The 28,000-nt window shown below is 32.4% G+C and overlaps 3 protein-coding genes across 10 annotated transcripts; 1 reads left to right on the top strand and 2 right to left on the bottom strand.

The window, feature by feature from the left end:
- Positions 1–2,822: 2,822 nt before the first annotated feature.
- On the bottom strand, positions 2,823–8,087 carry LOC110637170 (isocitrate dehydrogenase [NADP]). Of its 8 annotated transcripts, none has more exons than XR_009144737.1 (17): positions 7,836–8,087; positions 6,723–6,766; positions 6,509–6,618; positions 6,181–6,218; positions 5,987–6,064; positions 5,846–5,899; positions 5,657–5,758; positions 5,437–5,528; positions 5,245–5,348; positions 5,067–5,135; positions 4,865–4,980; positions 4,608–4,642; positions 3,987–4,129; positions 3,748–3,870; positions 3,453–3,615; positions 3,272–3,356; positions 2,823–2,999 (listed from the first exon to the last, which is right to left on the bottom strand). XR_009144737.1 is itself a non-coding variant. In XM_021787146.2 (16 exons), the coding sequence occupies exons 1-15, from the start codon at positions 7,882–7,884 to the stop codon at positions 3,528–3,530; spliced, it is 1,245 nt and encodes a 414-aa protein (XP_021642838.2). In that variant the 5' UTR covers positions 7,885–8,087; the 3' UTR covers positions 2,823–2,999; positions 3,526–3,527. The 8 variants fall into 8 exon arrangements, 3 of the variants coding, with proteins under 3 accessions (XP_021642838.2, XP_057993709.1, XP_021642837.2); XR_009144738.1 differs by having other exon boundaries at positions 3,526–3,615; XR_009144736.1 differs by having other exon boundaries at positions 3,272–3,615.
- Positions 8,088–9,987: 1,900 nt separating this feature from the next.
- On the bottom strand, positions 9,988–17,163 carry LOC110637178 (UTP--glucose-1-phosphate uridylyltransferase). The gene is made up of 22 exons (XM_021787156.2): positions 16,902–17,163; positions 16,706–16,795; positions 16,556–16,603; positions 16,299–16,390; positions 16,089–16,179; positions 15,938–15,998; positions 15,754–15,831; positions 15,614–15,664; positions 15,458–15,531; positions 14,455–14,527; positions 14,293–14,350; positions 14,122–14,168; positions 13,978–14,043; positions 13,611–13,643; positions 13,284–13,336; positions 13,132–13,207; positions 12,983–13,039; positions 12,797–12,880; positions 12,616–12,714; positions 12,429–12,533; positions 10,525–10,596; positions 9,988–10,397 (listed from the first exon to the last, which is right to left on the bottom strand). Exons 2-22 carry the CDS (start codon positions 16,768–16,770, stop codon positions 10,371–10,373), a joined length of 1,410 nt encoding a protein of 469 aa, XP_021642848.2. The 5' UTR covers positions 16,771–16,795; positions 16,902–17,163; the 3' UTR covers positions 9,988–10,370.
- A 6,486-nt stretch (positions 17,164–23,649) lies between these two features.
- Positions 23,650–27,245, top strand: LOC110637175 (protein REVEILLE 1). The gene is made up of 7 exons (XM_058138626.1): positions 23,650–23,898; positions 24,016–24,283; positions 24,904–25,038; positions 25,133–25,244; positions 25,337–25,398; positions 25,565–25,978; positions 26,082–27,245. Exons 2-7 carry the CDS (start codon positions 24,242–24,244, stop codon positions 26,787–26,789), a joined length of 1,473 nt encoding a protein of 490 aa, XP_057994609.1. The 5' UTR covers positions 23,650–23,898; positions 24,016–24,241; the 3' UTR covers positions 26,790–27,245.
- Positions 27,246–28,000: the final 755 nt, after the last annotated feature.

Here is a 28,000-nt window from a genome sequence, read left to right as displayed (position 1 = left end):
TGCAAACAGATTTAGATTTAATCAAATAAATTATAAGATATATGTGATTTACTAAAAAAATTATTATCACCCGATTGTTTACCAAAAAAAATTCTATCAGAAGGGATCTCATTTTTTCTGAATCAAGGATTTGAATTTTTTTTGTCTATACAACTGCACGCAATGATATATTGAATACTTTATAGGTCATAATTGGAACTTCACATGCTAGGCACTTGGCAGATAGGACAAACATGGTTTTGAGACTTTTTCCCGGAAATAAGCATATCATTGAATTTAAACCAAAATAAAGCCGAAGCCCACTACCGGCAGCCCTAGCAGCTAATAAATAGGTTTGAGACCCGAAAAGAAGACCCGCACACCAGTTCACAAACTTCGCCCTCGCTACTATCAGAGAGTTCAATCAGCTACACAAAAAGGAGAAACAAGGACATGCAAGACTAAGCAACCATCTGAACCCAAAAAGCGCTTTCCATACAAACTCAGCAACCCCAGGATCACACGCAATCTGGGCTGCCAACTAGGGTCAAAAAGATGAGATTTAAACCATAGTGCGGCCAGAACCAGGAGAGGCATAGTAGAGCTCGACGTCTCAGTCTCAACTAGCCCAGGAGCCAATGACTTAACTTAATTGGTAACCAAAAGGTCCTTCAATTACCAGCCAACAGCGATATCCCTTGAAACCACAACCACATTACCAACTGCAAGCATATCTTCCACCATTCCGTTCAGGATCTGCAAATGAAATCAATTCCAAGAGGGATTAGAGTATCCACAAAGAGACTCATCAAAACCCTATCTAACGAGGGATACTGAAACTCTAAATTTGAAGACTAGAAAAGCAAACCACAAAACTAAGGGTACGTTCGTGAGTGTTTTAATTTTTTATTTTCCGTTTATTTTTCATTAAAAAACAGGAAACATGTTCAGCTAAGTTAAATGTGTTTTCGTTTGTTTACACTTTTATAAGAATCATTTTGAAAACTAAAACAAACAAATGAAAATCTATAAAACATGGTTTCGATTTTTTTTTTTTTTTTTTTTTTTGGGTTTATCATCTAGTCTAACCAGACAAGAACATAATCCTCTTATATCTATATCGAAAGCCCTCACCTCTCTCCATGGAGATGGAGGCTTGGAGAGCATCTTTCCCTCACAAATACAACACAGACACCACCATAAGTACACATTGCATCTGGACTATAATTTGGTTTGAATAGTGATGCTGCTGTGAACTTCTTTGATCAACTCGGGGATAATGTAAGCCTGTAACGCACACAATGGATGAGGACGGCGGCCAGCCCTCCAATGCTCAAGTTAGTAGTGTGTTTAGAGAATGAGTAAAATGAGAATAGAAGGTTGTAATTAGTTGAGCAGAATAAGCGTACCTGACTTGTCCTGATAATATCATATCTATAGACTGATATCTTAGTGACCATTGTAGTTGCTTGTGAAGATGTTAGGATTATTCGATTACGATCTCGAGATTCTTGATATATATATATGTATATATATTTAGCATTTGGTGCATGGCTCTTGCTAAACAGTTTTCTGGTCATTTATTAATGCTGGGATGGACGCGTTAACCCTTTGACGAAGCCACTTGACAATTTCTAAACCCTCGTCAAATCTCTTAGCCTTCTTACTGAACCTTCCAATTGTTTTAAGGAATTATATAAAATGTTTAACTATTTATCTATTTGACTGAGCTATTTAACCATTTGATTCCGTTTTATAGCGGATTATATAATATAATTTTAGAGGGAGATGATAAACTTGGTAGTTTCCATAATAGCAAAATATATACTTTCCTATGTACTATGAAAAAAAATATATAAACAAATTGCACATTCAACAATATATATATATATATATATATATATATATATATATATGTCAAATTCTTTTTATTATGTCTTTTAAAATAAAATTTTAAATATAAAAATATTGGATTTTATATTTTTTTTTGTATTAAAATTGTTTAAAAGACCTGTGATTTAAACTTATGAACTCCAAACAAAATATTCAATTATTACATTAATAATTCAAGAAAATTTACTAAATTAAATTTCATTTTAAATATTAAAATTTAATATATTTTAAACATAAAAATAATTTAAAACCGATTCTTTAGTTTTTTTTGGGGGATCAACGATCAAGGAATAATTCCTTTTCTAATGATTCTTTAAATTATATAAATAATTATTCTCAGAAAAAATTATATAAATAATAAAAAATTTTTTTGACCCGTACCGATTTTGAACTTTTCCCGTCTCGTCACCGCCGTAAGGTGTGGCAACAGCGACCAACAAATTTCAAGTTTCCCGCTAAGATGAGAACCACTCTTTTCCCACTAACGGCCACCGGCCTCACCCTCCATGCCGTCGACTACCTCAATTTCCTACCATTTTCATCTCTCGATTATTTTCCCTTTCTTCCTTCCTTCACTTTCCCAACAAATTTAGGGTTGCAATCCACGCCGCTTTTAGCTCCTGTTGCGCAATCTCCACAGTTCGATTTATCTCTTCAACTTACTGATTAGTTTATCTCTAATTTTTTTGTTTTTCGGTTGGTTTCTTCCTGTCGCAGATTGCTTTCATCGTTGCAGATTACAACGATTCCATGCGGATGCTGCTGGTGGACTCCGAGGAGTATGGCAAACTGTTTGAGGTTTGTCGCTTCGTTCTCCGTGGGCCCATGGCATTTCAAGTAATCTAATGTACTCGAAATTCCTTTGAAAATAAGCTCAATTTTCTTGAAAGATCATAGTTCTTGTGGATGGTCGTTACATTAAATTTAGGAATCAAGAACATAGAAGTAAATAGCGTGCACAACTAAAAATTTCATTGAAAATAATATTGAAGCGAATACAACGGCCCTAAGGGGAGGTCTCTGCAATTGCAACCAAAACTGAGCCCTAACCCCTTTCCCTTGAAACCCTCCTTCATCTCTTCCCAATGACAAAAGGTTTCTTCCTTCTTAAGGTTGCCTACCAAGGCCTGCAACCAAAATAAGCTTCGACTTAATCAGCATTTGATCAATTTCGAGTACCTAAGAACTGGGTTTCACATCACTTTTTTTTTTTTTTTTTGAATAACTAAACAGTCATAACATGTGAATAACTAAACCATCATAACAAAAAACAAAGACCCATCTAAGAATGTAGACAAGCCAACATAAACATGAAAAGCTACAGTCCTAGAACACATCTTCCAGCAAAATATATGTTTTAACATATTATTTATCAAGCAACATATTAATAGCCACATACCAGCCAAAGTTCTTCATTCATGGGTTTCCTCATATTTAAAACTGCCTTAATGAGCTAGGCATCCATCCAGAATATTCTATAGTGGCTAGCAATTTGGAAAGGATAATGTCAAAATAAATTATCCAAGAAAGCTTCGTAGCTAAAATTATTTTGCAGGCAAAGAGAAGCTATTAGTGGCCACCTCTACGACAATGCAGAAATTGCAGCATTAATATCATTCCACTGCTAAGAGAAGCTAGTGAGTATCCACATACAATTACGCTTCGATGCCAAGTTTTGCTTTCAGCCCTGCTGCCACAGCATCAATGAATTCTTCAGTATTGAGATACTGGTCCCGAGTAACCCTACACCACATTTAAGAAGCATGTTACACTCATATGGAGTCGAACGTGAAATTGGGAAGGATATGAAGCAGAGCATAAAAAATACAAATCTAAATTTAAAATACATTTTATAGCATTCTAACTTGCACATACTTGGGTCCATGAATAATCAATGCAAGATCCTTGGTCATCTTGCCAGACTCCACTGTTTCAATACATGCTGCTTCAAGCTTCTGGGTGAAATCCAAGAGTCTAGCATTGTCATCCAACTTAGCCCTGCCAACAAGGACATGCTTAAGTTCTTATTCACTACTAAAGGCAAAGCTTTACATGCATATGTATACACAAATTTAAAGGACCTGACAGGGATCACAAAAAATGCAACAATATACCTGTGTGTAAGACCTCGTGACCATGCAAAGATAGAAGCTATACTGTTTGTGCTGGTTTCACCACCTTTCTGATGAACCCTGTAATGTCGAGTAACAGTACCATGGGCTGCCTCTGCTTCAATAGTCTTTCCATCGGGACACACCTGGATCCATACAACACTTGGCAATTTAAGTATGAAAATACACACAGATATACAGTCTCGCACGGCCTGAAGCTAGTTTAACTCTTTGCTTCTACAGAAATCCCTTGCTATTGTGCTTCTGCACCCTAAATTTTACAAACACCCATCCTTGACCCAGGCATCTCACTTCCCATGCGCTATCCTAAGTCTCCCTTCACGCCCTCATATACTAAAACATTAAAAGTCCTTTACCACCTTTCCATAAAAAATAGTTTAAACATACATTTTAATGTTCTATTAACTGTAATTTACTAAGATGCGGTGATTCAGTGATAAAACTAATATTTATTGGTTATACATCTCCGACAAAATGAAAAGCCATATCATTGAAATGTGGCTGTAAAACAGCTATCAATTTTAAAACCTAGGCCAACTGCAAATGCCAACATAGGGATACACAAGTAAAAGAGAGAGAGTGAGCCTGTAGATCTAAAATTACCAGTACAGATGTCATCAATCCAAGCGATCCGAAACCTGTAAAATTGCAACCAGAAATTAGTTCACAATTTCCACTTCTAAGAATTGTTAACATACAACCAGAAATTAATAGTAATGCAGATTTCGCTTGTAAAGAGAAAGCTAATAAAGCAGTAACACAAATGCAGCATCCATATACGATTCAGCTTTCCAATAAGCTAAATACAAAAGCTACAGAAGTTTCATATGCCAGGTCGTTTAACAGTTTATTACACATACCTTGGGCTAAGAAATCACTCTGCACATCTCCATCATAGTTCTTGCATGCCCATACATAACCACCTTCACTCTTGAGAGCATAAGCCACCATATCATCAATGAGCCGATGTTCATACCTTCCAGTTATAATAAAAATCAATTATAAACACAAATTAAACCAACATATTCCATCATCTTAAATCAGACATCCTGGATCACTCACCATATTCCAGCAGCCTCAAACTTTGACTTCCAGTTGGCCTCATAGACTTCCTGAAAAATGTCCTTGAATCTTCATTGAATAAACAAATTAGAAAATATTAGTTAAGATAAAAAGCATAGGCCCAAGAAAATTACAATAAGCGTAAAGTTGTAAAAAGTAAGGAATTGAAGTGTCATACCTTCCATCATACTTCTTAAGGATGGTATTTTTTGTGCTAAGATAAAGTGGCCATTTTTTCTGGTAAGCAGTGTTCATAGATGCCTCAGCAAAAGCCCTGATTGACTGCATTCTCAAGACAAACATAACAGGTAAAAATCATTGAACTGCAATTTGGCTATTCAAAATCCTCGAGAAATTTGCAGAATCATACCTCATCAGTGTTATACATGGACAATGCCACCCCCCCTTCACCTTTAAAGTTGAAAACCTCTAACTCAGTCTTCTCTTCCTGTCCTTCAGGTACTGCAGGATGTTACAGACTTTTTATAACCAATCCTTTATAAGAAACAATAAGAAAAGCATGTTAAACAGAACCAGAGAAATATCTACATATTTTTAATTAAAGCCAAGAAGCAATAAAAAAAGGTTACCGAAAACCAATTTGAGTTTGCCAGCTCCTTTAATAACTGTATCAGTTGCTCGATATTGATCACCAAAAGCATGCCTTCCAATGCATATTGGCTTTGACCAACCTGAAAACAGAAACAACCCGTCAGAGATAGTCCACTAGTCCACGATTGAAGGTACAGACTGCAATGTTAGCAAAACTAGAAATAAACCTGGGACAAGCCGAGGGACATTCTTGCAAATAATTGGTTCTCTGAAAACAGTGCCTGTAGAAAAAAAAAACCACATTAACCAGTCAAGAAACAATCGGAATAGTTCCAATTCCTGAAAATCATAACTGCAAGTTCACTGACCATTTAAAATATTCCTAATTGTCCCATTTGGACTCTTCCACATCTGCTTCAAGTTAAACTCCTTCACACGAGCTTCATCTATCATAACAAATCAGATTGTAATATTTTTTTTCATATGCTTTTGAAAAGAATATTACCAACACCATGCATACAAAATCCAATGATTCAGGCAAGTAGATCAAATTAATGCATACCTGGAGTTATTGTTGCACACTTGATTGCTACATTGTACCTAAAATTAAAACCAAAATATCAGAGTTTATCGGCATAAAAATGCTCAAGCAGAATGAAAATCACTACAGAATGAACAACAAATATGTATTATTCATTTAGCAAAGGTACCAAGCCAAATACTAGAACTTCCAAAATCCGCGACAGTAGGAAAATTGGTTTATTGAAAACAAACGTGGAAGAAACAACAGCAATGGCTTCAAAATTTTATATTTTTAGTAAAACAAATTTCAGTCTTGAGAAATAATTTTCATTAGGAAGGAATTTATATTGCTTTGTAGAAACCCTTACTTAAGGGTAGCCTCTGCACTTTCAACTGTAACTTTATCATCAGTGGCATCACGATGAGGAAGGCCAAGGTCAAAGTATTTTATATCCAACTCCACAAAGGGGAAAATAAGCTGCATATATGTTCAAAATATATGAAACAGGCAAGCAATTTGAAAAAACTTAGACCAGAAAGCTAGGTCTAGAAGTGAGAAATGTAATAGTAATACTAATTTACCTTATCCTTGATTGATTTCCAGAAAACCCGAGTCATTTCATCTCCTGTATTACAGTAGCAAAAGATAAATTAGGGGAAAAAAAAAAGGAACTAAGATGTTGAGCAAACAACTTCTAATTCAAAGAACATTGCAATTATCTTTCTACAGTGCCAAGGCTTCGTGGTTACAAGATAGTTAAACCAAGTGTCTCCCAGGGAATGCAAAAAAAGACAATGTCGTAGAATCCATCTGCCAAATCCAGTTTATTCCAATGCTTATGATCAAAATTAATTTGGCACGGTTGAAAACCTATTATTGCATTTAGATTCAAGTACCTAAAAAGCTCAGAGCTAAAGTTGGATTAATGCTCCTAAATCCAAATTCATGTCCACAAATTAAAAAGCCAAAAATGAATTAGAACACAAACAGCATTCAAAATGATGTGATTCTTGCAATGAGAACTAAAATACCAATGAAAGAAATTGTCAACTTCTCTTCATCGCTAGTGATATATTTTATTTTATGAAAAGATTAAAAAAAAAATGTGAATCCATGACATAGATCTTTCTTGGGTCATCTCCTCAAGCCAAAAAAAAAAAAAGTTGCATATACTGATATGGTAACAGAAAATGCATATCGTACAAATGCTGCAGTCTGTTAAATTAAAATAAAAACTATAATACTCAAGCATCAATCCTGGCTTGTAACCACATCCTGGAACTAATAGGATAAACCAATCCTTGACCACTATATGTGCAGTCATAGATCATCATCTTGAGCGTCTAAAATGTAATTTTCACTTCAGAACCAGATCTCAGATATTTCTGCTTAGAGTTCATATGTTTTTACCGAAGAAAATATCTATGTGCAGAGTAGATCCTAAAGCAGAGAGAACCCACCAAATTTTTTGGAAGAAAGAATGATCCAAGAATATCTAAATCTAACTGATATTAGAGATCAAACTTTAGGAATCCATTTGATCTAAAAAAACCAATCAAGAATACAAAGAGGCGGTCATTGGAACTAACTACAGCAGACTTGATTCAAATTAGAACAATAACAACAAGAAGAAGAAAACAGCAGCAAATGATGAAAGATCAAAGCCAAAAACAATGAATAGAGAGAAATCTCACCATCCATCTCAACGATGGGGTTGACGACCTTGATCTTCCCATGAGCCATAATCGATTTTCCTTTTTTTTTTTTCTTGTTTTCTATGTCCAATAAAATGGATTTTGAGTTTAAAGATGAAAAGGGACGAGGAAGGAGATGGTAGGATAGGAGAAGAAAGAGCTTCTGCTTCTCTGTGAGGGTTTAGAAGCACAGAAAGAGAGCGGTGTGTGACTGAGTGGCAAGTTTGCTGAAAGAATGAGCAGAGAGAGTTGCAGACGGCCTTTTATATATTTATTTACACGCATTACATTAAAATTGGAGCTGCTTAGCCTTTTAGTCACTATCCTCCTTAAGGTTATCTAATATTTTAATTTAATTATCAATCACAGCCATTGGCCAACTAATTTCTTTCCCTTCTTGCTAATTACTTTTTTATCTTTTAAAAAATAATATTTAAACTATTAAATTAGTGATTGAAATAAATATTATTTAATTATAATTAAATAAAATAAGATAATTTTTAATTTAATTAATAATTTTAAAATTAATTAAAATAACTGCAACTCTATTAATTCATAGAGTTTAACTCTAATTTCATCATAATTAAATTATTAAAACTAATAATTCACAAATAATATCCATTAAAAACTAAACTTGTCAACGTAACAATATATAGTCTAAATTGATGGGCAATAATTTTGGGGGGCCATATATCTTTTTCCTCCTTTGTTTGTTTTTGTCAAATGATGATCATTTCTTCCAAGTTTCGCCTAACCCCAACGACCTAATTACAAAAAAAAAAAAAAAAAGGAAAAATAAAATTTTCCCAATCAAATAGGGTTCTAGGAATACAAATATCTCATTATTGTCATTTTCTTATTTCCTTTTGATTATTTCATTTCATCCACAATTTTAGAGGAAAAGTGACTTGGGACACCTCGTCTTTATGTTTTTTTTTTTATTTGTTGATATTGTCTCGTTCTTTCATGAGCAAGAACAATTAAAAGGAGAATGAATCAGTGAAGCAATCAATTTTAAGTTAAAAATTCTGAGTTTTTTTTTTAATTTAGAGATTATTAAAATAATTTAGAGATAAAACTAACAGTTAATCAAATATTATAATACTTATTAGATATAATGACATGATATTATTATTAAATTTAATAATTAATTTTAATAATAGAATAGAATTAAGTCAGGTGCTAAAGGTTAAAGTAAAATTATTAAAAAAAAAAAGAGTAAAATTGTAAAAAATGCCAACAATTAGATTTTTTTTATGATTTCTTCAAAATATTTTTATAAATTATTTTTCATAAAATAAATTAAGATCGTGATTATATTTTGTGAGATTATTTAGATTTTCTAGACAAAATAAAATTAATTATAGCTTAGTGGTTACATTACTAGATAAATTGAAATATTTCATCACATTAAATTGATTACAAATTCCATGGCCATTAATATAAATATGGAAAAAGTTTTATTGTCATGAATTGGGGTGAATAATAATAATGATAAAAGGAGAACAAAGTCATTAAAATTTGATTAAAAAAGGTGAAAAACTGAATGAAACTCTTTTTTTCTTTTTTCTTTTTTTCTCGAAAAAATATTTTTAAGTTGTCGCCAATTACTTTCACAAGTAATAAACTCTCTTTTTTTTAATAAATTAAAATATTAAACTCAATTTTTTTCATTTATCTCCATTTTTGTAGATTTTTTTTTTTTTTCATTTATGACAAGTGAACTTTTGTGACAGGTAACATGGGTAGAAGTAGAACATATGGAAGCAGATGACCAAACTCAAACTCATCGGCTCTACAGAGATCTCATCTGTGGTAGTTATGGCAAAGCATCTATTCTGCTATTGCCTTCTTAAAGGACGATAACAACATCAGCAACGATCATCCAAACCAATCCTGCATAAAATTTTGGTCACTTCCCCTCTATAGGCTCATGGAAGGTTCATAATAATTGGGATCAACGGATTCTTGGCTCGCAGACAATGAAGATGCACAAACCAAGCCCTCCTTTTTAACGTCCAGCATTAGCTAAATTACGTTGTAACTTTTCGGTTTTAGATATGTGCATAGAAAAGGCGGTTTGCGAGGGCAACAATGTCACATTGAACATAAAATTAAAATGGAATTAATTTGAGTACAGAACAGAGTCCAGTTAACCAAAGAAATTCTTAAGCTGGAATTGACTTCGACAAAAGTACAGTACAGACTTCAGTTGTAATTTTTCATCAAGAATTTTAGCCAGAAATTCAAATATCATCACCATTCTCGCCAATCTCGCCAGAAATTGGGGTTCAAATATCCAAATTATACTAGTCTGTAGAAACAATCGCACTCCAACCTAGTTTTACACCCTCTTGTCAAGGTAGTTTGTATGAACAAAAACAGGTCCACAGTATATAGACATTCCGAATTCAGACACAGCAAACAAATGCATCTCTCTTATTCTCCTATCAAGATACATGGGCATTCTAAGATGGAGAAGGAATCCTTAAAGAGCCTCCATGTCTCCAGCACATTTTTAGCCAAGCGACTTTCTTAGAGGTCTTCAGGACCATTAATATCCTGGACATAAACAAAAAATGGATGAAGAAACCTTTTTTTTTTCCCCTTTATGGTACATCAGAAATTTTTAAGAGGGAGAGGGGGTGTTATTGCAAACCAGTCGTTATTTTCTATATGTATACTATACCTTGTTCTCAATTATGGCTCCATCAGGTATTTCCAATTTCACACCAGCTTTCGCAGCAATGTTGATTTTCCCCTGCAAAGGTTGGAAACAATCAGTTACAAACTTCTATATAAAGAGGAGTAACTCGATAGTATAGATTGGTACACCTAATAAGAAGTGTGGAAAACCAATGTGAGACTAGACATAGCTCCTAATGTTGCTGTTGCTAGGACACCCAGATATGGTACATAGCAGTCATCTGTACCCACAATTGTTTGGAAATGTTCATCTAAACCCAACTGTATATATATATATATATATATATATATATATATATAAACCCAACTAAGGGAACACTGAATACCATAAATGGTTACATCTAATAAGATGTGGCCGAAAATCTATGTGAGACAAGGTTAGCAGATCCAGATATGGTACATAACATCAGCACAGCAAACATATTAAATCAAGCATATGCATATAAACAAATGAATAAATGAAGAGTGGTAGGATTGAAACAGTAAGAGTAGGAAGAATGCAGGTTTCCTAGTTTCTAATACCTGGCCTCATATCATGTGCTAATGAAAATTTTCAGGCATGTTCAGTTGTAGAAATTGGAAATGAAAGTTTTACAGAAAAATTTTCGGGCCTGTTTAGTTGTGGAAAACAATACCTATTTTATAAGAAAATTGCAAACTGGAATTTCATGTTTAGCAGCAATAATTTTCTAACAGAAAACTGGAAATGAATTTTCCATATTCTCCAATTTAAAAACTAAGTTTTGGAAAACTACTTCAGTGTTTCTCTAGGGATTTTTTTGGTAGAAGGTTAAAAAATCAAGGGTTAAATATTACCCTTATAAGTTTAACTTTTAAAGATGGTAATTATTAACCTAGTCCCTCAAGGTTAACATTTAACACTTCAAAAAAGTATAAATATTAATAAGATGAAAAATTAACATAATCTCTTTAAATATACAAACAAAAATAACAAAGGATTAAAAGTTACATGGATAATAATTACCGCTTGTTAACCTTGTACCAAACACTCCCTAAGTAGTGCAAGAGGAAAACATGGAGTAGTTTCCACTTTGGCATCATTGTGTTTAGCTTCAAAACCCAGCGTCATCACTTTTTTTTGGCTTTAAAAGGTTGGCCATTTACCAACTTTACACACTTTGCATGTGTTGGATTTGTACTCCACCACTTTTTTTCTCATTTTCTTGAAATTATTATATATATATATATATATATATATATATATAATGAAATTTTTGAAATGTTAGGCTAAATGGTTTTATAATAATTTTATTATTTTAAATAACAACAATATAATAACATATAATAGCACTAGTCATTTTTATATTAATTTTTTTTAATGTTCATTCAAATAAACATTCTTTTGTGGATGCTTTTATTCTGTGGTAGTATGACATAATGAATGCTTAATACTTTTTGACCTTTTTATTATGTAATCATATTTAAATAAACATTATTGTTTGGATGATATGGTATTCAAATAAGCATCATTTATTTTCAATGCTCTATGATTGAGAATTTAATAAATTCGATTTTCAAAAAAGTGATAAAATATCTTAGAAATGAAAAATTAGAAATGGAAAATTGGAAAAATGAACGTGTTTTTTAGTTTTCTAATTTTCCATTGGAAAACAGAGAAAGGGCAAATTTGGAAGGAGTAAAGAAAATTGGAAAATGAAAACAGAAAATGTTTTCCACAACTAAACAATGCCTTCCTATTCTGATTTCTCATTCCCATTCCTCCATTCCAGATAGCCCAACAATCAATTCATTCCCATTCCTTTATGTAGTTTTCAATGCACGAAACAACTAATTTATTTATATATCTTGAGAGATTCAGAAGCTAAAGTACTGAAACATTATGAGCAATAGAGATGCAAGTTATACCTTGAGAATGACACCAGCACCAAACCATACATCACCAGTCACCTTAAGGCTGTCAAGCTCAATGACACTAGGGATTGACTTAAATCGACTCAAGAAGTTGGCAACCTGTCAAGAACCAAAGAAACCAATCAATACAAAAGAATCATACTTGTAAGAGAGCACCCAACCTCAAAAACAAAAACATCACCTTCTTAAATTCTGGACCCAGTTCAATAGCAGGATTTGCAGGATTTTGTCTAGCTTTATTTCGGACAACATAGCCATCGTCCAAGGTGTAAAGATCAGACTGCCAAAATAGGCAACAAGATGAGTTTGACATGTCTCAATCCTGGCTAAGACTTCAATACAACCACAGAGAATAAGACAACCTGGACAAGAAGCAAATCTGAAGTTGCCTTCACTGGAAGGAATCGAGATCGAGGAACATTTATACCAATTGCACGGTCAAAGAACTGGTCAACAGGAGATAGAAACAACCACATAAAAAAATGAAAAGGGGGAAAAAAGCTTCCAAGTATAAAATTCTGTTAAAAAATTTTGTGAAATATGAATACCCTAATAGCTGCACCGGCCGCAGTTTCCAGCTGAAGAACTTTGACTCCATCTACTTCCTGAAAAATCCATTTGATCAAAAATTTGGCTACCTAAAAAATTGAACTAAAGCAGACCAAAAAAAAGGGCATGGAGACATAGATAAAGATACCTTTGGGTTAGGAATTATCTCCATCTTTAGAGCATCAGCTTCTACAAGCCTTTTGATTGCTGACAAGCTCACCCACCTGTTATAATATATAGTTTTAGTAGCCCATCAACCATTACGGTTTCATTACAAAATTGATGGCAAAGTTCGCTTACAAATTGTTTGTATTGAAAATTTTGAACTTCTCTATTGACTTGAATTCACTGACCTGTTTCAAAAAAAATTTCAATCCATGAACTTGGAAATAATACCCTACAAAAACACCTATGAAGGTGGGATAATCCTTAGTGAGGTCAAGGAACTCCCTCTTCTAAATTATCGCCATTTGCTTTTATCCACAGGCTATAGTGGATAATCAAACTACTTAAGGCACTACTAGATCTCCATTATAAAGATAGATAAGAAAACTTGAAAAGGAACAACATCTATATATATATATATATATATATATATATATATATAAGGACAGTATCATGACTTACATGCTCATCAGGGACTTGTGCAATCTCTAATAGCTGCATCACATAACCAAGGTAACAAAATTAGTCAATGCAAAGGTTATTTTATTCAGAGGTGGTGCAGAGAGAGCCCAGGGGTGGGGGCGCGTGGTGGCAGAGGCAGGGGGGAAGAAGGAGCAGGGATAAGTAAGAAGTGAAGAGCAAGAAGTAAAAAGAATTTCTAGGACACATCAAATCAAGAGTATGCAATTGAAACATCAAGAACTTTGCATGGTAAAGCAGTACTTCTGACACCAGCATTTGATTAACAATGCTTAGTGTACCATAATATGATTTTTGGTGAATTTATGCTCATTGCTGTCAAAAGAAAAACATGTTGCAGCATATATACCTGAACCTTCCCTTCATAAGAGATGAGAGTACCACCCTTTACATCAGCCAGGGTTTTGGGTGTTACCTACAAAAGAATGAAAATGTAAGAGAACATATTTGAAGACATAAATGGAATCGATTGGCTAAATTCATATTTCTGTACCTCCATGCAGTACTCATTCTTGTTTCTGATCAGATGATTTAGGATTTCTGTAGCACTAAGTCAAGAACAATTGCTTAAAATACTTCAATTCAAACATTTCATCATTAAGACCAGTAAATGGATAACTTAAGGCCAGAACTGAAGGAAATTTGAGATCTAAAAGCAGGATACTCAAATCAACAATAGCACCAAGGTTATCTGAGTTGGCAACAAATACATACTCCTTGCCCTGTAAAGGGAAGTAAACAAATAAGTAAAAGGTATAGGCATGCTTGAGGAAAAATTACTTCATAACATCAAAGGGTAAATAAAGAGCTGCATCAAAGGACCAACCTGTAATAAGAAAGAATCAAGCTTGCCACTGTTCTTCAAGGATGGGAACACATCACCATGTCCAGGAGGATACCTTCACATGCATGCAATCATCTTGAGCACTAAAAGAATTCCACTAAAAAAAATAACTTTTCAGAACAATAATCTAGAACATAAGAAGATTAGATGCCATCTACCGCAAAAACCTTTATGCAGAATAGCTAACAACTAAAATACAGATGAGTCAGAAGTAAGATTTTACACATGATTTGCAAGGTTCAATAAATTTTTCAGTTGGTAGTGCTCCACAAGATCCACAAATTAAGCTATGCTACAATTATCGCAAAGCTTCTCAAGTAGCTAGTATGGTAGGCATGTCACCAACAAATATATATATATATATATAAATATATATATATATATATATAAAGTAACTTAGCATCCAATTAACCTTCCATTACTCCACAGAAAGTGAATTTGAGGAATATATATTAATCAAAGTGAAAATTATTAGGTAAATGTTTAGAAAACCCCGAGTTCATAGTAATGCTAAATTAACTTGTTCAAAGCTTTAACGGCCCCCTTAAATGAAACTTTAGTAGTGAGAATGAAATAGGATATGGAGGTTCAAGGACTCTAAATCACAAGTTAATAGAAGAGCTTTTCATTCCATTTTGTAGAAGCAGGCCTCTCATCTTTGTTAACATAAATTTAGGTCAAAATGGATTCTTTTGAGTTCTATAGGAAATGGAATAAAAAACAGATAATTAGCTAGTTTATGACTTTATGTTAAACAGATAATTAGCTAGTTTATGACTTTATGTTGTACAAAAAGTTATACACAACACCACACAGATATACACTTCATTCATCAAAAAAGAATTTCAAAAAATTTGCCTCATAAAGGATCTGATTGATAGATAGAATAAACAACTACTATATGTTCACAAAACAGCAAAATCAAATACTGTGAAGTCATTGATTATAAATTTTATAGTCTGAACGGTAAACATATAGAATATACCATCCATCCTTGCCAGTCTGCCCTTTGCTTGGCAATGGAGTAAAATCCTCAACAACCAGACGAGGATACTGGCTCTGCATACATCCAAGAGAGAAAGTGATGAATCTATGCTTTTCTATGTTTTCAGTAACATGATCAAGCAGTAGCATTAAATACCTGATTAAAAGTATGAATCTCAACGTTTGATTTTGAGTACTTCTCTATAATCTAAGTTGAAAAAGATTTAGTTAGTTTAAGATTTCGTCTACTCAGGAAAAAAAAATGACGAGAACTGATGTAAAGATCACAATAAGCACCTTCTGTGTATCATCATGAGTGTTGAAGGAGTTCATTAGAAGCAAGGGAACGTTGCACCCATATTTGGAATTCAGATTCTACAGTAACCCCAAAGTCAGTCGCAGGAAAGGATGAAACAACCCCATAAAAGAAAGAAAGAAAGAAAATCAAAGCTGAAGAAAAAAAAAACTAAAAAACAAAAACCTCAATCTGGATGACAATAAGGTCAAGGAAAGTCAATCCATTACGAACTTCAATGACAGACCTGCATAACCGAAAAGAAAATTACATAGATTAACAATGATTACGAATGAGAAACAAAATAAATCAAACAATGTGAACAAGGATGCAATACTTAGGTCCAGTGCAGCCCATTGTTGTCCCCAATCCTCCATTAAGCTTTAAAACAACGAGTTTGTCCAAAAGTTTCTTTGTTTCAGCGGGATCTGCAACAACCCAGATGACTCTTCATCATCCTTTAGGAAATACAAAAGAAAAACAAAACCCACAATATTGAAAGATATTGCATGCATACTGGTTTTGACATAGAATTATAGACCATTACCATCAGGAATAGGCGCCAAGCTGTCATAAGGAACCACTACTTCATCAGTAGGTGTTTGAATCTTGCTCCATTCCACTTGTTGCGCTTCCCCACTTTTTAGTCAACATCACAGCAAAACAAGAATAATTAGTAACATTACACATCTTAAAACGTTGAATCTGAGATCTCATATCATCATTTATACATTTACTGAAGTTATTGATCAACAGAGAGCTAAAGACTAGATAGAAGAAACCAGATATATGAATTAGAATCACCTGAGATATCGAGAAACGAGGCTAATAAATCCATTTTTCTCACTGTCACTACAAAAACCAAAATCAAAATTAGATCGAGGACCTAAAGCTTCAACATAAAATCCAACATTAACGCAACCAAAACCAAAGCAAAGATAAAGAATAGGAAACCTGATTTGATTGAGTCCAGCAACAGCAGACTTGAGGGGAGTGAGCTTATCGGTGGCAACGGCCATTGATGAGTTGGACTAGAGCACCGATCTAGACAGATAGAAAGAAAGCGGAAGAGTAAGTGTTTACTATAGAAAGGAAATAAAAGAAAAATATGATAAAATATACATATAGAGGTGATATGGCATATGTCTACCCGGGAAAAGCAGAGAGATAATGCTTGGTTTAGAAGTACAAGATGTAAATGATGGAAGAAAGAGACGAAAAAACGGAGATGGGAAATGGGATTAAAGAGCTGCGAGAGGGAAAGGGTGTGGTCAGGGATTGGATTGGATCATGGGATTTTATAAAGAACTGTGGATGCGTGAGTGAGGGAGCGAGGGAAGAGAATATGTAAGAAGAACTATCATGAAGGTAAACGCTTGGCCCATGGAAAGCAAAAGAAAAGGAGGGAGGGGCGCTCTTTTTACGCAATGGGCGACACGTCCCACTTTTTTTTCAGGCTGAGCTCAGTCCGCTGAAAAAATGTAAACCCTCTTGCCTTTGTTTCAGATTTTCTTCCCTTGCGATATTTTTGTTTTATATATATCTATTACTCCCACTAAATGTAATTTATAGAATAATGCCAATTCTCCAATGACAGAAAAAAAAAATACATATATATAAATAAAATTATAAAAATTAGCATTTGATCGATGTTAAGAAAATATTATAAAAAAATTTTATTTAAATTAAATTTATGAGAAATTTAAATTTATATATATTTAATAAGTGAATGATAATTTTGATTTAGATAAGAAAATTTTGGATACTAAAACCAAAAGTTCATTTGAAAATACTCTAATGCTAAGGAAAAATAAATAAATAAATACCGTCTATTTCATTTAAGAAATTCTGAAATATCCAAAATAGAATTATAAGAAAAGAGGCCACGGACAGCATCTTTCTAATTCCAGAAGCTTTGGAATTGTATTTAATAGGATCTCCCCTTCCCCTTGAATTGAAGGAGGCCCATCTTAACTGTGAACAAGTCCAAAGAATTGGGCCTCAAAATTACAAAACCATTTCTAAAGGAATATAACACAACCAAACCGATCCATTGCGCCTTCAGACCCAATAGAATTTAATTTTTAGATCGTATATATATATATATATATATATATATATATATATATATATAATGATAAGTTATGTTTTCCTATGAATACTTAAATCCGACATAAATGATCAGCATATTATTTTATTTTAGTACAAGGTTGGCAAATATTTTTCATATTTAATTATGAACAGGAGAGAGCCAGTAAAATGAATAGCAATGAGCACTCCAATGATATTTATAAGGAGTGTGCATTAAATAGTTTTAATGAAAAAATAAAACCAAATTGATCTGATTTATTTTTTTTTATTTGATTTTTTTTACAATAATCAGTGTAATTAAAATTTTAGAAAATTTTAATTTTTATTCAATTCAATTTTTTTTACTAAAAACTGAATCAAATGCATACAATTTTGTTCTTTTATATCTCTCATGCCATCTATGCTATTAGAGCGGATCATTTATTTCAAACCGAATCGAATTGTCAAAATTGAATTAGAAATGTCAACGGGTCAAATTTTTATAGGTACACGATCTAACTGAATTTTAATATAATAAGTTTAGATAGTATATAATCAGGTTTGGAAAGAATTCATTTTTGAAATTTAATATTCATTATGGATTCAAAATTTACATGTTAGGTATCCGTTATTCAAACATATTTATATAAATATTTAATTAAATATAAAATACATTTTTATAATAATATTTATTACTTTTTATATAATTTAGTTTATGTAAAGTAAAATTGAAATATTTTATAAAATTATTAAATTTTTAAAATATAAATTATTAATAAAAATAATTTTTATATAAATTATTAATTAAAATATATAAACTTAAATGGATTCTAATATTTTCTGTGTAATAATAATAATAATAAGATTTAGGACGGGTAGTTAATAATAAATTTTAAACAGGTTCGAGTTTTTAAATATTAATTATATTCGAATAAAATAATTATTGTGAGTACCCCTATCAATTGCATCCCTAAATTAAATTTACAAATATTATAAACAAAATTTCATTGTAATGATAAGAAAATCGAACTAAATCAAACTAATCAGTTTAGACTTTTAATAGCTTTTTTATTTGAACATAATTTTTACCTTAATTTGGATATAATTTTTCACCCAATTTCATAATTTTTTTGCCATTAATTTAGACCCAATTTTCACCTAATTCAAATTGATTTAATTTTACTATATTTTTTTCTCAAATCAAATCGAAAATAATTAAAATTATAAAAACTAAAACCAACCTAAATTATTAAATTAAATTAATTTTGTCAGTTTTTTTTATCAGAAATTAATTTTGTTAGTTTATTTAGCTTAAACCTAATAATGCTCACCTCAATGCAGCATTTCCAAGCCAGCCCATTATTCCTTGCACCGTAATAAGAATTAAACCTAAAGAACTTAAAAACAGACCCTATTATTTAAGGAGAATCTCTCTCTCTCTCTCTTCAATTTTGTGCATCTCCTTGACAGCACAACCCCAACTCCACCCGCATCTCTTTTCGTCTCTGCTTGACAGCCAAGTGCCCTCGTATTGCTTTTGTGCCTTCTCACTGCTCTATTTTGACTCATCTCGTTGATTCTCTGTCGTTATGCATCTCATCAAATATTTTTCGTTGTTTTTCTTGCCTTATTTGATGTCTCGCCTACCTTTCAGCTCACCTCTTTACCAATAAAAATTAAAAAAAAAAATTACAATCTCAACGGCTACATATATATATATATATATATATATATATATTATGTCATTGCCCAGCTGAAAATTTAAGTGTAATTGTGTTTGTCTAATTATGATATCTGAGTTTTTGCATTGTTACTGTAACTTCTAAAATTGATAAGAGGGAACCAAATCAACTACTTTCAACTCAAATTTTTTTTATTCAATTTAATTTTTATAATTTTATATTTTGATTAATTTAGTTAAATTTAATATGGAATCGATTGATTCTACACTATAGTAGTACTAGAGTTAATTGAAGACAGTTGTTATTAAAAAAAAAAAAAAATAGCTAATGAATCGAAAGAAAAGCAAGTGGTCATTGCTGACGATATAATAATCTCAAGATGGAACACGTAGCTCAACTAAAAATAAAAAAATAATAATGAAAAAAAAAAGTCAAAATCATAATAGAAATAATGGCAATCACAACAAAAAATAAGGAATGAGAGCCACAAATTCAAGAGGATTGACGATACGTAAATCACATCATTAGCACGGACAGAGAAGGACCCACCTCTATGCCACCCACCCAATACCCAATCGCCAAACTTACAAATACACTAACCTAGACAGATCTATCTAGCTACTGTGCTAAGCTGGCAAAAACCATAATTTTAACACTTTTTAAATTTTTTTTTTTAAAGTCAATTTGATTCTCGCACAGTAATAATTAAAATATAATAAAATTTCAAAATTAAATCTCATTATTTATGTTAAATTTCATTTTTTTTAATTTAAAATATTATAACATAGTAACGGTACGATTCAAAAATTTTAATTCGTATAAAAAATTGTTGATTTTAATTTAAATATCAGGAAAACCTTAATCTTTTGATTATTTTCCTGACTTATCATATGTTGATTAATGTCCTTTCCGTCTTTCTTTCCTCTTTGCTTTTCCATCTTTCAGGCCCTTTTTCCTTGGTGAGCAGTGATGGCAGCACATGGGACACCCATCAAAATCAAGTACTCAAATACAATTTAATTAGTATTTTTTAATATATAAATTTATTATAAATTCCATTATTATTTAAAAATATTAAAATTTACTTAATTTTCTATATTTTAATTAATAATTTATATAAAAATTTTATTAATATTTTTTATATTTTAAAAAATTAATAATTTTATAAAATATTTAAATTTTATTTATTTAAAATATAATGTATAAAATTTTAAATATTATAATAAAAATATATATTTTATATTTAATTAAATATTTATATAAATAAAGTTTAATAACAAAAATTCAAATCAATCACAAATATTATTCATTAAATTTTTTTATAAATTCAATTTTATATCACTAAAATTCATCTTGTTAGAATTTAATCCAGTAGCTATAAATACTTGATCCGGTGTCATCTTTAATTTTTTTATGGCTTCCTTATTCTTTTAGTCATTATTCTCTACTCATAAAAAAAAAGAAAAGAAATTCTATGTTACAGATTTTGAATTACATGGAATAAACAATTATAATGAGAAAAAAGTAGTTTAATTACTCATTAACGAGAAAAAACTTAAAAACATAAGTTTTAATATATACTAAATTAATATTGGGATATTGCTTTTATTCAAGAGGGGAAAATGGAAGAGATCAAATCCGAAGTATAGAATTTACAATCCAAAATTAATATACCAAATTTTAACTAATTTTCAGCATAAGATAATATGATATAAAATATTTTAATAATTTATTATTATTATTATTATTATTATTATTATTATATTAACAAAAAGTGCGTCAATACTTTAATTTACAAAAATAATTTATAAGTAAATTTATAATAAATTTAATTTTGAATATAAAAGTGAAAGAGTTAAAAATGTTATAGAGAAACTACACTTAAAGTTTTAAGAGTTTAAGTGTGTAGATATAATTTTAAATTAATTAAGATTTAAAATAATAATTTGTAATTATTAAAATAAATAGTAAACAAAATTTTTTTAACTATATAAGAATAACAAAATAAAGATATATTTTTACACTACAAAAGATTAGTTTTTTTCTTGTTGATTGATAAAATATTTGTTAAGAGCGCTTTATCTTTAGTGGGCCGATCAGGGTGAACTGATGGTTTATTGGATTGAAGATCCTGTAGAATATAAAAAATTATTTTTTTACTCTAATTTTTAATATATTTTCATATTTTATGGTAGAATTAATTTTAAATATTAAATTTGATAAATTATTATTTAAAAATTAAAAAAAAATAGAGATAAATTAATAAAATTAATCACTAAAACTAAGAATTTTAATAATTTATGTAAATGTCAAAAATACTAAAATGTTATATTTATTTTAAAAAAATAGTTAAGAGCCATTTAATATATTTATTGTTATTATTTTTTATAAGAAAAAAACCCTTTCCTGTAAGCCTTGCTCCACCTTGGCTTATATTCTAAACTGAAGTTAAGAAATTATGTTGTTATTAATTTCTTTATTGCGATTGAAATTTAGATTTTATATTTTACAAATTAATGGAATAAAACTCATTTATTATAAAATTTAAATAAATAATGAAATTTATTTTATTAAATATATAATGAAAATTATTTTAAATTGAAACACTATGAAATAATAGAATTCGGTTGAAGTGGTTAGGGCATTGGAAATGATAATGCGTGGTGATGAGTTGAGAATGAAAGATAAATATCACGGGAAAGATCTTGGGCCTCTCCTTTCAATGTTTCCATGTTGTTGGCCACCTGGCTCCGCCTAAAATCGCTTTATTGTACCCTCTCTTCCTTTTTCTTTTCTTTACCAGAATTTTATGTTTTCTTCTTCTGTATAAACATTTCCCTTGTTTCTTTCTAATAATAATAATAATAATAATCGGAAAATAACAATTTCCAGGGGAGATCTAAATTAACACTTTTTTGAAATTTCAAGCTTTAAATTTTAATAATGTTAATCATAATTAACATACAACAGTGTTTAAATGCAATTTGAAAAAAAAAATCTCCCAAATAAAATACATCAGTCAATTGGATAAGGGAAAAGGGATCAGAATAGTAGAATAAGGTCGCACTCACCAAATCATTTTCACCGCCAGAAACCTAAACATGGAGAAATATGTGGCTTATAATTTTTCGGAATTAAAAAAAAAAAAAAAACAAACAGAGTTCCAACTAGAAACGAGTGGCCTACAACCATCCATATCCTTTCTCTCATGTATACGGAAAGTGCACGTGGCTGCGTTCCTAAGTGCGGGCTGCCAGTGCTGATGACGTGGCTAAAAGTGCATAGAAAGTCACCTGAAAATCTCTTTTCCCAAAATTTATCGAAAATAATTATTTTAAAAAAAAAGCCCTTTCGCTGCTGTTTTTTTATCCTTATTTTAGTGGCGGATGATATTTTAGGTTTTCTCCCTGTCACATAAATATCATAATATTTTGTGATATTAATAATTATCTACCATTCGGTACTCGAAATAGGCCTCACATGCCTACTCGCGCTTAGACCAATCACAGTGGCCGTGCGCTGCCCAAGCCTAACCTTCGTTTCCTTTGATTTTTGGTTACATGTGCACACATATGCACGCACTTACATAAAACAAAAGGTTAAATCCGTTAGCTTCTTATATTTTTACTAATGTTTCAAAGTTTTAAATAAAATTATAAAAAATTATATATTTTTATGTTTAATAAATATTTTTATTAATAGTTTGGAATAAAATTAAATCGTGTCAAATGTCGGAAAATATTTTATCCGTGGTCATCCGGAGTAAGCTAAGAATTACTGTTTCACTGCGTTCTTTTTACTGTAGCAAAAAAAATGGTTCACAAAAAAATAAATATAGGAAAAGAAAAAGATTTCGATTTTTGCAACGTGGCGATAAGATAGTGGCTACTGAAGCAGAGCAGAAGAGAAGCTGCGAGTATGAATGTAGCGTAGAAAAATATATATCCGGTAGTCGCTCAATTTCTCCCACCGAATTAAACACGCAGCGTAATAAAAAGCGGAAGGACACAGACAAACAAACTCCACGTGTCGGGGTTTCTTTCGACGTGAGCCACAAGATTCCATTGAATTCTCGAGCATTCTTCGAATTTTTAATTTAAAATAAATATGAGCCTCTGACGTGGCTTCCTCGGCTCGCCCTTTTTTTTATCCTCACCAGCCAAATAGACTGATCCTTGTTTCCCATTACTCTCTTTCTTCTCCTTCTGTTTCTTCCTCTGCTCGCAGTTCCTCTCTTCTTTCTCTCAGCTTCACTTCCTTTCTTCTTCTTCTTCTTATTCTGCTGCTTCGTGCTATTCTTCTGTATCTGTTTCTCTGGTTTCACTTCTTATCAGGATCAGAAGCGGTTTTCCGGCGAGATTTGCACGGAAAGTTTGAGGATTACGAGTTTCTCAGGTGATTGGTAACTGTTATCTCTGAATTTTTTTTTTGATCGGGAAATTAATTGGAGCTAAAGGGAAAAGTTCAATTTTTTGTTCTTTTTTTATGATTTTTATTGTTTGTTTGGATCAGGGGGTCTTAAGTACTGTAGCGAATTTGATTGATTTGGAGGAGAAGGAAGTGAAGAAAGAGGAATTTTTCTGGTGGTGGTGTTTATTGGAAGCTTGGAAAATTTTTATGACTATTTTGTTTAGCTATGGTCGTGAAGGAAGATAGAGAAGAAAGTTTGATATCACTTGTAGCCCTGAAAGGGATAAGCCAAGGAAAATTTTGTTAGTTGGAAAAGGAGATCTTGTGCATGGTAGGAGGATTGGTGGTCTGTGCTGCTATGACTGTTCAGGTACATATTATTCACTATTATTTTCTATTTTAATTTTATTTCCTTAGTTCTGTGGGTTTTATGACCTGTTTGAAAGGCAATTAAACAACTAATTAGACTGGAAGTAAATAAAATGGATCAAACTTGATGATACAATCCAAAGGTAGGATGAGAAACTTGATAATACTATTGGTAACAACTTTTATGACTTGCTAAGAAGAATTCCTTTTTTAAAGCAGAACCATTGATCATGCTTTCTTCTTGAGATTTAGTTGTTTTCTCCATCTATATAGCTTGCAATAAATTTCCTGTTGCTGTATTTTTTTTTTTTGCAATGTGAAATAAAAATGGGTGGTGGGTTTTATTTTTGGTGACCACTTGCCTTGCATGTAATTGAACGTTGTGGTTGTATCTGGTCTTGATTTTTGGAAACTTGAATATGATCATATGATATTGTTAACTACTGATTTGTTAAGCTTCTTTATTTATGGATTCAGTGGATATGTAATTACCATCAGTTTTGTGCATTAATATATTTATCAAACTGCTAAAGGGCTTCGATCCATAAGTAAATAGAAGAATTTTGTGACCACAAGTGGGGATGCAGTTTTCCTAACATGGTTATCGCTTTGTGATAATAGGATCAGTGTGGAGGGACTCTATCTAATGCGTCTCTCCCAGCAGGCAATGGAATTTTATTGAATGGTGGCCTGCATACAGTAACCGCCACCCAGCTTAAAGACCAGTTTACTTGTGGGAATGACTACTCTCCCAAGGTTTTATTCCTAACACAACCTTGGGTTCTGCTTCTGTCTAGTGGATGGTGATCTGAATATCCAGTTAACATCCTTTCTAATCATCTTTTATTAGGTGAGGAAACCATACACAATCACGAAACAAAGAGAAAGATGGACGGAAGATGAGCATAAGAAGTTCCTTGAAGCCTTAAAACTTTATGGTCGAGCTTGGAGACGGATTGAAGGTATTAGTTGGGCCAGAAACTTTATTTCTTGTGCACATTTCTTTCCCAAACCATGAGTATTGAATTACTCCTTTTTTTTTTTTTTTTGACAGAGCATGTAGGCACCAAGACTGCAGTTCAGATTAGAAGCCATGCTCAGAAATTCTTCTCTAAGGTTTACTGCTCTTATTCCAGTATCCATTCTCTACCATAATATCTATATGCCCTCTATTAAAGTAAGGTGGAGTTTTTTCGTGACCCCAAGGTGTGTAAACCTTGTTAAAAGGGTTCACTTGTCATGTTCATATAGGGTTCATACTCAAAGTTTGTGTTTGTCATAGGTTGTGAGAGAGGCAACTGGCAACAACACGAGTTTAGTAGAACCTGTAGAAATTCCCCCTCCTAGACCAAAGCGAAAACCTATGCATCCCTACCCCCGCAAAATGGCGCATCCACTTAATAAAGAACCCTCAATTCCAGAGCAGCCACTGCAGTCTTCATCCCCAAACTTTTCAATTTCAGAACAAGAAAACCAATCTCCAACATCAGTATTGTCTGCAGTTGGTTCAGATGCTTTTGGTTCAATTGATTCAAATACACCAAACAGTAGTTTATCACCAGTTTCATGTGCTGGCGGTTCTCATCCTGCTGACTTCACAATTTATGAACCCAACTTGACACCTGCAGATCATGGCTGCCCATCTCCAGCCACAATAACTGCTGCAGCTCTTGACGAGCAATCCCCCAAGGTAGCAGCTACATCTTTTAATTATCCATTTAGTTGTCTGCTTCTAATATAATCTAAACAAGGGCTGTTCAGTCATTTTAAATATTCTTTTCGTTTGCCTGCTGGTCCAGAAACTCAACTTATTTCCCATAGAAAATGTCTTCTCTGAAGATGTTCTAATGAGGGAAACATCTACTCGGAGTCTCAAGCTCTTTGGAAGAACTGTACTGGTCACTGAATGCCACAGACCATCTTCTCCAACCATAGGGAATTCTAAATTACCGCCATTAGACACGAATGATGGAAAACATGTGCAACCACTGCCCTGGGACTTTATGGCCACAGAACTGCAACATGAGAATAGGGAATGCGCTTGGAGTCATTTGTCAACACATGGGCTTCCTGGGACACTTTATTACCAGCAATTCCAAAAGGAGAAGTCCAATTCAACAGGGGCTGGCTCTGCTACTCCCCTCCCATTGTATGCTTTTTGTGGAGATATACCATTTCCTTCTCACGGGCAGGAGCCTGTGAAATTACATTTGGATTCTAATGGTGAAGAAATCCAAGATAAAGAAATTCATAAGGAAGGATCCTGGACTCGTTCTAACTCTGGATCAGTAAATGAGGGGGAGAATGTGGATAAAAATGTAGATGGCGAGACCCAGAGTCGGCAGTACCGGGTTCTTGAGCTGAAAACAAGTGAGAAATCAGCTTCTTCAAGTAAGTATATGAAAGGGTTTGTGCCATATAAAAAACGTACGGCAGAAAGAGACAGCCGTTCGTCAACAATAACAGGTGAAGAGAGGGAAGAGCAAAGAATCCGCCTTTGCTTATAGCAGCAAGGCCTCGACTTCATGGAACATCCCCAAGAGAACAGAGATGTTTTCTAACTGGTTGAGGAACTGACCTGGGAACATTCTAGTTGATGGACTTGTCTTTTGCAACTCGATTGAGGAGGAAGGAAGAATGGAGCTTTAAAGTAGCCGTCTTATGCAACTTTAGTCATTTAGCATTTTATCTTCAACTGTTTAGATCCTTAATTACACTCTTTTCTTTCTTGTATGCATCATATATCCTTGCCTTTTTGTTTCTTTTTTGGAATTTTCTTTTTGGTCCTTGGAATTAGCTTTGTATTACTTTATATTCTTTTCCTTGTTCCAAACTGTAAATTCCTCAGTCCCGGCCTTTGTACAATATCTGAAAGTAGTGCTGCTTAGAAATTTGTGCTACTAGTAAGGCAAATAAGGCTTAATGTTTCCATTGGTAAAATTTTCCTCCTCTTTTATCTCCAATTAGTTTATATACTATATAGAGCCTTGATTATCTTATGTGGACCACTAAAAGATTGAACAAATTTGTAATGTTGAATAATAAATAATTTCCTTTCCATCTTTGTAACCTTGTAAATATAATAAAATAGCACCATTTCGAGGACAATGCCTCTATTGTCACCCAAAGATTATTATTCCACTCCAGCAGTTAGAATAATAACATGAAAGGACCAGAAAAAAGCCACCGTCTCTCCCATTAACAATCTTATGCATTCATCCACTTTTCACCAAATTCAAGATCAGGAACAATTTTGTCAAATAAAAATTATAAAGAGACAATCCTTAAAAGAAAAGTAATCCACCTCTTGCAGTCCAGCACTGCAACTTCGCTAAATCACGGGCCTTAATTAGTGTCCACCAAAACGCATCTCTTGCACACTCCATCCTTGACCTTTATTCCATCTACCATATCTTTAGCCTAAACCAAACTCATTTTCAACTGAAATGGGGAATGGAGTATGGATCTTAGCTTGAAGCTATCTCTTTTCAGTCTCTTGTCCTTGCCCTTTTATTTTGTCACACTCCAATCTCCATAAACCTATGCGACTTTATGTATATTAGGATACCTCTTTTAGTTCTCAATTTTTAGCATAGAAATAGTTTTAAGTGGTCCAATTGACATCATACTCCTTCGCATGCTTTAATTGCTTTGCACTATTTGTTTATTTAACTTATTAACATTGTATTCTAGGGTATGGCCATGTCCATGACCTGTA

Source organism: Hevea brasiliensis, chromosome 16 (genome assembly GCF_030052815.1).
Source record: "Hevea brasiliensis isolate MT/VB/25A 57/8 chromosome 16, ASM3005281v1, whole genome shotgun sequence".
Taxonomy (NCBI): domain Eukaryota; kingdom Viridiplantae; phylum Streptophyta; class Magnoliopsida; order Malpighiales; family Euphorbiaceae; genus Hevea; species Hevea brasiliensis.
The sequence above is the reverse complement of the archived record's forward strand: the minus strand, read 5'-3'. Positions and strand labels throughout refer to the sequence as shown.

Excerpts from the sequence above, each read along its gene's own strand:
- LOC110637170 (XM_021787146.2), bottom strand. The coding sequence starts at position 7,884 with ATGGCTCATGGGAAGATCAAGGTCGTCAACCCCATCGTTGAGATGGAT. Across the intron at positions 6,767-7,835 it reads CCCCATCGTTGAGATGGATG|GAGATGAAATGACTCGGGTT; the intron begins GTGAGATTTCTC and ends ACTGTAATACAG. Across the intron at positions 5,529-5,656 it reads CAAACTCAAATTGGTTTTCG|TACCTGAAGGACAGGAAGAG; the intron begins GTAACCTTTTTT and ends AACATCCTGCAG.
- LOC110637178 (XM_021787156.2), bottom strand. The coding sequence starts at position 16,770 with ATGGCCGTTGCCACCGATAAGCTCACTCCCCTCAAGTCTGCTGTTGCT. Across the intron at positions 13,644-13,977 it reads CTTATGAAGGGAAGGTTCAG|CTATTAGAGATTGCACAAGT; the intron begins GTATATATGCTG and ends TATGTGATGCAG. Across the intron at positions 13,208-13,283 it reads ATTTTCAATACAAACAATTT|GTGGGTGAGCTTGTCAGCAA; the intron begins GTAAGCGAACTT and ends ATATTATAACAG.
- LOC110637175 (XM_058138626.1), top strand. The coding sequence starts at position 24,242 with ATGGTAGGAGGATTGGTGGTCTGTGCTGCTATGACTGTTCAG. Across the intron at positions 24,284-24,903 it reads GTGCTGCTATGACTGTTCAG|GATCAGTGTGGAGGGACTCT; the intron begins GTACATATTATT and ends TTGTGATAATAG. Across the intron at positions 25,039-25,132 it reads GGAATGACTACTCTCCCAAG|GTGAGGAAACCATACACAAT; the intron begins GTTTTATTCCTA and ends ATCTTTTATTAG.